The sequence below is a fragment of the Dipodomys ordii genome, unplaced genomic scaffold, assembly GCF_000151885.1.
Source record: "Dipodomys ordii isolate 6190 unplaced genomic scaffold, Dord_2.0 Scaffold108, whole genome shotgun sequence".
Lineage (NCBI taxonomy): Eukaryota > Metazoa > Chordata > Mammalia > Rodentia > Heteromyidae > Dipodomys > Dipodomys ordii.
The window spans coordinates 2,135,358-2,144,532 of record NW_012267324.1 but is presented as its reverse complement, the minus strand read 5'-3'; the positions used below and the strand labels follow the sequence as shown (position 1 = coordinate 2,144,532).

The following is a 9,175-nucleotide window of genomic DNA, read 5'->3' as shown; positions in this document are numbered from 1 at the left end:
CTGTGGGAAGGCGTGGGACCTGTGGAGCAGGAGGGCGTCAGACGTGCCCGGGAGAGGTGGGCAGGCAGGGCTGTGGGAGTGGTGCAGGCCTTTCCTCTACCTTTTCTTTTTTTTTGGAGGGGGGTGGGGCCTGAACTCTGGGCCTGGGCGCTGTCCCTCAGCTCTTCAGCTCAAGGCTAGCACTCTACCACTTGAGCCACAGCGCCACTTCCAGCTTTTTCTTTTTTTTTTTTTTTGCTTATGTAGTGCTGAGGTATCGAACCCAGGGCCTCATGCATGCAAGGCAAGTGCTCTACCACTGAGCCACCTTCCCAGCCCTCCTCTATCTTTTCTTTCAGTGCATTTTTCATCTTTCCTAAGTCAGAAAATGCTATTAGGTTCTCTGAAGAACCTGTGATGTGGTTCTGATTAAAGCTATGCTAGGTGCCTGTGGTTCATGTCTATAATCCCAGCTACTAAGGTGGCTGAGATATGATGATCGTGGTTCAAAGCCAGCCTGGGCAGGAAAGCCCATGAGACTCTTTTATCTCTAACCACCAAAAAGTGGGAATTGAAACTGTAACTCAGGTGGTAGAATGCTAGTCCTGAGCAAAAGAGCTCAGGGATAATGCCTAGGCCTTGAGTTCAAGCCTTAGGACTGGCGTACATACGATATGTTAATATCTTCTGTGTGTGTGTGTGTGCGTGCGTGCGTGCGTGCGTGTGCGTGCGCGCGCACACGTGTCCGGCGTGCCTGCCTGCGTGAGCATGCACCAGCCTCAGGGCTTGAACTCGGGGCCTGGGTACTCTCCCTTAGCTTTCTCACTCAAGGTTGGTGCTCTACCACTTGAGCCACACCTCTACTTTGGCTTTCTGGTAGTTAATTAGAAATAAGAGTCTCAAGTCTCACGGAGTTTCCTGCTCAGGCTGGCTTTGAACCCGGATCCTCAGATCTCAGCCTCTGCGTAGCCACCACCCTGGGGCAAATGTCTCATCCTTCCTCACTGCCCCTTGCCTCCCCTTCCAACCACAGGCCTGGCCCTGATTACCTGTGCCACGCCCCTGAGCTCTGCCCAGGCCTTTAACTCTGAGTGCACCACTGTGCTCCCCCTCCTGTGCCCCCAGGTTAGAGCAGGCTGACCTCATCGTGGCGGTGCTGGACGTCTCTGACCTAGCTTCTCCCCAGAGTCGCGATTTTCTGGACAGCATCATCGCCTCCCACGGAGCTCGGGGCCTCACTGGTAGTGGCCAGCGCCTCCTGCTGGTCCTGAACAAATCTGACCTGCTGCCCCCTGAGGGTCGGAGTTCCCGTCCATCCCTGCCTCCCTATCTCCTGCTGTCCTGCCGCACTGGAGAGGGTCTGGGCTGCCTCCTGGAAGCCCTGAAGAGGGAGCTGGCTTCAGTGTGAGTCTCCCCTGAGTCACCAATGGGGGTGCTGCCTGGCCCAGAGCCTCAGTTTCCTTACCTGTAAAGCAGCTACAGGCGCTCCTCTTCGGTAAGGGCTAAGGGAAATCGCTGGTCTTGTCTCTGCAGGTGTGGGGACCCAGCCACGGGCCCACCGCTGCTCACACGAGCCAGGCACCACTACCACCTGCAGGGCTGCCTGAAGGCCCTGGGCCACTACAAGCAGGCAGGAGACCTGGCCCTGGCTGCCGAGGCCCTGCGCGTGGCCCGGAAGCACCTCGCCCACCTCACCGGTGCGGGGGGCACAGAGGAGATCCTGGACGTCATCTTCAGGGACTTCTGTGTGGGCAAGTGAAGCCTCATCAAGGCCCTCTGCGGTCCTCATGCCCCTCGGGCTGTGAGCTCCCTTCGGGCCTTTGCGGGCATTGCGGGTGTGGTGCTGGGATCCCCAGGATTGTGCATGCTCCGCACATGTACCCCTCTGAGTGGTACCCCAGCTGTGTGTGCCTGTGCGTTGGGTGGGGAGGGAATTCTGCCCCAGTCTCAGGAGAGCATGAGACGCCGAGTGGAAGCCCAGGTCTGCCGTGGGCTCCTGACGGGCTCTGACCAGGGCCCCCTCTGCAGTGGACACCATGAAGGACCGACACCAGACACCCAGCAGCCTGGCTCCTGCCTGCCCCTCCTCAGAGGCACACACCCCGCCGCAGCCCTGGGCCTCCACCCCGAAAGGAAGGTGTTTGGGGAGCCTTTGGTAGCAGTGAGCAGCCAGCAGAGGGCACCCCATCCGCACTGGAGGTGCCCGGCCTGCCGTGAATGGAGAACTCCCTCACGGAGGTTCCTGCAAAGCCTGCATGCAGAGGGGCGCTCTGGCCGCAGCGGGGGTCTTGGTGGTGCTCATTCATCTGGCAAATAAACTGACACTGGAGAAGGAGGGCTTGGCTGCGTCCTGGGCCGGGTGCGGTGCCGTGGTGAACACAGCCTGGCGCAATGGGGCCCTCGGTTCCTACCCAAGGCAGAACAATAGGATGTGGTGGGCTGAGGGGGGGCTGCAGCGCACACAGCTGGACCCAGGGCCCGGTTTCCAAGAAGGCCCGGTGGCTTGTGGGAAGCAGCAGGGGATATTTATAGAGGTCACAGGAAATCCCCGCAGCAGCGTGGGGTCAGGAATCTGCCAGTGTCTCCTGGCTGACTCCTCGGCCCTCCACCAGCCCACAGAGGGCACCAGCCTGCAGGGCACTGCCCAGCAGGGCTGCCTGGAAGAGGGGTCTCCAGCTGGCCCCTGGCAGTCTCCACCTAGACAAAGGGTGTCTGAGTGGCCGTACCTCTAACTCTGCCCTGAAGAGGCAGGAGCAGCTGTTGTAGAGCCCACAGGTCCTGTGTTCCAGACGTGTCCAGACTCAAATCTTGGCATGGTCTGTTTCAGTCCATTTTCTCACAATCAGAAAGAAAAGGGAAAGGACTGGAAAAAGCAGATTTGAGTCTGCTGGGATCATCCACATGGACAGTCCAGTGGGAGAGCCATGTGGACACCTATGCAGGGGGTGGGGCACGGGTGACGGAGCCGTGGAGGGGTGGGCGAAGGAGCATGGCCTAGTCCTGCCATGGAAAGGGCCGGGCCAGGAGCTGTGCCGCAGGGGTCTGGCAGGGGGCCGCCGGGCCCTGGGATGCTCTAGGTGACAGACGGGTTATGGGGCCGACGCTGCTGTCGGGGGACCTTCGGGATATCATGACTTGTCTGGAGATGGCGTCTCCCTCAGGCTGTGGTGAACCTCCAGCTTTAGGGTCACCAACACATTTCTTGGATGAGAAGCTAGGCTGCTTGGCTGAGCCCAGACTCAAACCTCAGATGTGTAACTCCAGGGCCCATAACCAGCCTGGCCAGCATCCCAGGGCCGTCTGGGCCTCCGGCCCAGGGTCAGAGACGCCCTCATTTCCCTGGGGCCTCTGGCGGCTGCGGGAGGTGAGGCCTGGCCCGGCCGAGCCCCAGCCAAGTGCTTCCTGCAGGACGTCTCGCAGTTTCCGTACACCGGAAATAGCGCCTGGTCCCCCCAAGATGGGCCTGGCCTGAGTGCTGGGCTGGGCTGGGGCTGCTCCCGAGCTCATCCTGGCCCTGTGGAGCCCAGGGAGTGGGTCGCACCACGATCTGCCTCCTTTATAGAGCCTCTCTCCATACGGCCATTGGCTTTGTCTCCTGCGCTTTTTACTTCTCAGGGATAGAGATCCCAGACACTGGGTCACTTGGCCTAAGACTACTTTGTGACAGCCTCACTCTGCGGCCCACGTGGTCTGAAACTTGGGATCCCCTGCCTCTGGCCCCTGTGACCACAGGTGTGGCCAACGCCTATCAGGGCCACAAAGGGCAGACAGCCTCTGTGAGCCCGGTTTCTTCAGGGCCGGGTGCGGTCTCTGTCCACTCAGGGCTAGTGTTCTACCATGTGAGCCACAGCTCCACTTCAAGATAAACAGTCTCATGAATTTTAATGCCTATCGTGACTATGAATACTTTTTCTTTTTTTTTGCCAGTCCTGGGGCTTGAATTCAGGGCCTGGGCACTGTCCCTGAGCTTCTTTGACTCAAAGCTAGCGCTCTACCACTTAAGCCACAGCGCCACTTCTGCATCTGTGTATATGGTACTGAGGAGTCGAACCCAGGGCTTCCCGCATGGGAGGCCAGCATGCTACCGCTGAGCCACCTTCCCAGCCCCACATTCCTGCTTCTTGTAAGAAATGCACGGTCGGGCATGGCAGCCACTCCTGTGACCCCAGTGGCCAGGGCAGAGGCAGACTGGCCTGAGGCCACAGCCTCTCTCTGGCACTTGCTGACGGGCTTGACTCAGTTCCCCTGCACCTGTCCAGGTGCCTGCGAGTTGGGGGTCATGAGGGTTGCCCCAGTTTCCTGGTTCGCTTCCCTCCTGTGCTGTGGCCTTCAGAGCAGAAGTTACCACATAGTAAGGGATTTGCTACTGTTTATTAAGTGCTGGGAGGAGGGAGGTTCCTCAGGGCTCCTCTGAGACCCTCATGCCAGACCAGACCCTCCTGGCAAGGGGTTCTGGAAACTCTCGAGGGGGAGCCTGGAAACCTTCAAGAAGGGCCTGGAAACTGGAGGAGGTGGAAGCCAATGGCTTCCTGTTCTCACCTCCCCACCAGGCCCGGGAGATAAGGAAGCTGGGGGTGGGGCGGGGCTGTGCAGCAGGGGTGGGGGGAGGTACGTGTGAGGGCGCACCGCGGAGGCTGTGTCTGCTGCTGACGTCATGGCCATCGCGATGTGGTCACGGGATCGGATCCAGGGAGGGCGGCCCTGGCCCGGCGGGGCTCCTCAGCCACTGAGGCAGAGAGAAGGGATGCGGCTTGTCAGGACTGACCTCCCCGGCCCGTCCTCCCAACGAGACCCCCAGCCTCAGCAGGGGCTCCAGAAGTCTCCATCGACCCCCCCAGACCCTCCGGCCTGAGTGGGGGGGCCCCAGAACTCACAACTTGCCCTTTGCGGACACAGACAACAGGGCTGGCTCGTTCCCAGTTCCTAGCGGGCATGCCCAGCTGCTGCGCCCTCCAGGGATCCCAGAGCCCTCAGAAAAGGGGGGGACTGGCACATGAGGTCCTCCCGGCCAGGGAGTCACCGTCCCGTCCCGGAGCCCCCTGTCTCCGCGTGGCTTCAGCTTCCGTCCGCCCCTGAGGCCTGGCACGAGCCCCCTCCTCCCCCCAGAGGGGCTGGGGCTGCTTCCTGGTGGGGGAGGAGGGCCCAGGGGCCAGGTCCTGCTTCCGTGCCCCCTCCCTTCCTTCCCTGCTGGTCCCTAGGGCCCCCTGGGCCTCACGTTCCATCAAGAGCTGGCAGAGCTCCCCTCCCTGGCTCTGAGCCCATGCTCCTGAAACCAGGCCTGTGCCCACCACAGCGGGCTGCCCTGGCACGCAGCTCTGCTCGGCCAGGCCTACCCTCATGCGCCCCAGTTTGAGCTTGGCCATCGGAGAGAGCCCGGGACCAGCCTAGGACTGGCGGTATGTCCTGGCCTCCCATGCACCGGAGTTACAGGACAGCCACCAATTCTGTGGGGTGTTTTTAACTTTAAAGTGTGTGTCCAAACTGCAGCCACTCTATATATTACTTTTTTTCTTTGTTGGTCATGGGGCTTGAACTCTGGGCCTGGGCGCTATCCCTCAGCTCTTCGGCTCAAGGCCACGCTCTAACACTTGAGCCACAGCACCACTTTCAGTTTTCTAGTGGTTTATTGGAGATAAGAATCTCACAGACTTTCCTGCCTTGGCTGGCTTTGAACCTCGATCCTCAGATCTCAGCCTCCTGAGTAGCTAGGATGACAGGTGTGAGCCACCGGCACCCAGCTATACTACCTTTATTTTATATTTTTTTTTGGGGGGTGTAGTTGTGGGGCTTGAACTCAGGGCCTGGGCACTGTCCCTGAGCCTCTCTGTACTCAAAGCTAGCACTCTACAACTTGAGCCACAGTGCCACTTCTGGTTTTGGAGTGGTTAATTGGAGAGAAGAGTCTCATGGGAGCCGTGGCTCTCATCCTAGCTACTAAGGAGGCTGAGATCACTAAAGAGGCTGAGATCTGAGGATCACAGTTCAAACTCAGCCTGGGCAGGAAAGTCCATGAGACTCTATCCAATAAACCACCTGAAAAACAGAAATGGTGCTGTGGCTCAAGTGGTAGAGGGCTCACCTTGAGCTGAAGAGCTGAGGGAGAGCACCCAGGCCCAGAGTTCAAGCCCTATGACTGACTCAAACAAAAAGTCTCACGGGGACTTTCCTGCCCAGGCTGGCTTTGAGCTGTGATCAGCTTTGAGGCTGTCTTAGCTTCCTGAGTAGCTAGGATGACAGGTGTGAGCCACCAGCACTCAGCTATAATAATGAACTTTAAGCTGTCTAGGGACACAGCTCCAGCAGGTAACGTGGTGTATGCCAGTCACAGCAGAGGATGTCTCCATGTCCAGGGAGGTGGTGCCTCGGCCCAGACCCCTGATCCTGCTCAGCAGGGGGCAGAGGCCAGAGGACAACATTCCAGACCACCCCCAGCACACATCCAAGACCTGAACCAAAACACAGCTGACATCACAAAAAGGCTGGCAGAAGCCTTGACTTCAAAGCCCAATGCTACAAAACTGTCCAACGAGGAAGAGCCCCAGGTCAGATGGTGGAAAAGCACAGGCTGGGGACGGGGAGGGCAGGGGGAGCTGGGGGCTGGTGCCTCCTCCCGGCTCAGACCCGTGAAGGAGTGCCGGCTGGGACCTGGCCCTGCGGTGAGCCATCGGGAGTTGATGTGCTTAGTTGGGTTCTGCGGGCACAGCTGCTCTGGAGGCTGAGGCTAGAGACCCCAGGAATCCAGGAGTTCAGAGGTTACCTGGGGCCACACAGTGGGGCCTGGTAAACTGGGCACTGAGCTTAGGCAGCTAGGGCTGGTCCCCTTGTTGCCCAGCAAGCCAGCAGTGTGGTCCTGACCCTGGGCCTCTCCCGCCCCTCCCTGGAGTCAAAGGCCAGACTGGGCCCTTCCTGCCACCCTGAAGGGAGACACAGGAGAGGCCAGGGACTAAGTGAGCATTGTTTTCTGGGCAAGGGACGTCATTCGGGGTAAACAATGTCAAGAGCTTCCCCGGTTCTCAGCAGGGACTGGGCAGGCCTGGGCTGGGAGCCCTGCCCTGTGCCTGACCCTCGGGGCCTCAGTTCCCAGCTCTGAGAAATGGGGCTAATAATAGAAGCTCTTCCTTGCCACGGGCCCCACACGCCAAGCAGGAACGGGAAGCCATCCTCATCACTGACTCTCCTCCCCGCCGCCCTCCAGCCCCCAGAGCGGCCCTGGGCAGCACAAAGGGGCGAGGGGCAGTTCTGGGCAGGCCAGAGGGTCAGGGGCCACTCTTAGCACAAGGGGGGCTGAGGCAGGAGCAGGGGTGAAGAGCTAGCGGAGGCCACAGCATCTCCCTGGAATGCGGGTCAGCGACCCCGTGAGTGTGGAGCTGAACAGGAGCCGGGACCTGGGGGGGCACAGGGTGACCTCGGGCAGTGGCCTGAGTCACCTACTCTGTGACATACAAGCTGTGCCCAGCGGACGGAGATGAGGTGGTGCGGACGCCGGGGCTGGGGGACACGCCCTTCAGGCGCGCCCAGGCCCTGGGCCTTTCTTTGGCCAGGCTTCACCGCGCAGCCCGGCAGGTCTGGAACCTGGACCCTCTGTCTCCCCCTTCCCAACGTCTGGCACAGCCGGCCACGACTCCCTCAGTGGTCAGATGTCGCACTCAGCTCTGGCTGCCTCCCTGCTCCTCCCAGGCTCTGGGCCTTTGTCCTGACTGTTTCTGCAGCCCGGAGGACTGTCCCCCAGTTCTTAGAGGGGGTGCAAAGCCAGCTGGTCATGATGGCCATGCCGCTCGCAAGGCTGAGGCAGGAGGAAGGCTGGCCCGGGCTACACAGTAAAACCTCCTTAAAACAGAAAAAAGAAAGAAAAGCCGAGTGCTGAGGGTCATGGTTCAAAGCCAGCAGGGGCAGGAAAGACCATGAGACTCATCTCCAATAAACCACTCAGAAAGCTGGAAGTGGCGCTGTGGCTCAAGTGGTAGAGCACCAGCCTTGAGCTGAAGAGCTGAGGGACAGCGCCCAGGCCCAGAGTTCAAGCCCCACGACAGACAAAAAAAGAAAAGAAAAGAAAAGAAAAGAAAAGAAGCCACCACCGGAGGCTCACGCCTGTCATCCCAGCTACTCAGGATGCTGAGATCTAAGAGGACTGGCAATCAAAGACAGCCCAGGCAGAAAAATCCACACCAGATTATCACCAGCTAATCAGCAAAAAAAAGTCCAGACTGGAGGTATGGCTCATGTGGTAGAGCACCAACGAAGAGCAGAAGAGCCAAGTGAGAGCGGGAGGCGCAGAACCAGTGCACATGCCCAAAAGCAAAGCAACCGTGGGTTCACGGCAGGTGCCTGATCCGCGGGGGCTCGAAGCTTGCCTGACCAGCCTTGCTCATGGCTGGGCCTGCTGGGTGTGCCCTGGGCAGAGCTGGACATGCCCACAACAGCAACTAGACCTACGCCCTGCACAAGCCCTGGCAGACGGGAGATGCTCAGGAAGGAAGCAGTCACTCTGAGAGCTGCCTCTCTTGGGCCTTCTCTCGTCTGCGGCCTGAGAGCAAACACTTCAGCCTCCATGGGCCTCACCTGGCGGGGGCTGCAGGAGGCCGGTAGGACTGCAGGACCTTCTTCTTGAAGTCTTCCAGGCTGGCTGAGTCTGTGTGGGCAGAAATGAAGCTCAGCTCCCTCCGGGGGCCCCCGTGGCTCTGGGTGGAGGACCCCGTCCTGACCCCTCCCCGGCACTCACCGATGGATCGCGGCTGGGGGGCGGGGGCTACGGGTCTTGGCAGGACCACCGGCGGGGTCTGTGGAAGGGGGAGGAGTGTTGGAGCCACATTGGGGGGTGTCTTCCCCTTGGTGCCCCTAGGAGACCACTTGTCCTGTTTCCCCCCAGCGCCCCTAATAACTCCAAGCCAGGGGGCGCACAGGGAGCCTGAGCTGCAGAAACAACTGTGGGATTGAGGGGGGTCAATAACAGGTCACCCCCGCCTCCATTCTCCGGACCCTCAGGGCCTCCACTCAACTCCACCCCAAAAGGTCTGTTCTCTGTTCCGGCCCCAGCCTGCGGCCCACCTTGGCCTTGAGGCAGGTGTCCAGGGCGTCCACCCGGAAGGCCACCTGCATCTTCAGCTGGTCCACCTCGCGCCTGCGCGCCTCCAGCTCGCGGGCCAGGCGGTCGCGCTCGGCCTGCAGCGCCGCCTTCTCCTCCAGGGCGCGCTGGGCG

General features: G+C 60.2%; 3 protein-coding genes across 3 annotated transcripts in view; 1 reads left to right on the top strand and 2 right to left on the bottom strand.

Moving 5' to 3' along the window:
* Nucleotides 1-350, bottom strand: part of Ano8 (anoctamin 8) — a 10,271-nt gene extending 9,921 nt beyond the window's left edge. Inside the window, exon 1 of the mRNA XM_013028287.1 lies at nucleotides 308-350. Within this exon, the coding sequence (XP_012883741.1) occupies nucleotides 308-350 (43 nt within the window). The remainder of the gene's footprint in view (nucleotides 1-307) is intronic.
* Nucleotides 1-2,311, top strand: part of Gtpbp3 (GTP binding protein 3 (mitochondrial)) — a gene marked incomplete at its 5' end in the record, with an annotated part of 15,554 nt that extends 13,243 nt beyond the window's left edge. The window contains 2 exons of the mRNA XM_013028346.1: nucleotides 1,105-1,383; nucleotides 1,513-2,311. Coding sequence (XP_012883800.1) covers nucleotides 1,105-1,383; nucleotides 1,513-1,738 — 505 coding nt within the window. The remainder of the gene's footprint in view (nucleotides 1-1,104; nucleotides 1,384-1,512) is intronic.
* Nucleotides 2,312-4,331: 2,020 nt separating this feature from the next.
* Plvap (plasmalemma vesicle associated protein) overlaps nucleotides 4,332-9,175 on the bottom strand; it is an 8,660-nt gene continuing 3,816 nt past the window's right edge. The window contains exons 4-7 of the mRNA XM_013028345.1: nucleotides 9,025-9,168; nucleotides 8,699-8,756; nucleotides 8,539-8,608; nucleotides 4,332-4,705 (exon numbers count right to left, since the gene is read on the bottom strand). Of these exons, the coding sequence (XP_012883799.1) occupies nucleotides 4,699-4,705; nucleotides 8,539-8,608; nucleotides 8,699-8,756; nucleotides 9,025-9,168 (279 nt within the window). The 3' untranslated portion in view covers nucleotides 4,332-4,698. The remainder of the gene's footprint in view (nucleotides 4,706-8,538; nucleotides 8,609-8,698; nucleotides 8,757-9,024; nucleotides 9,169-9,175) is intronic.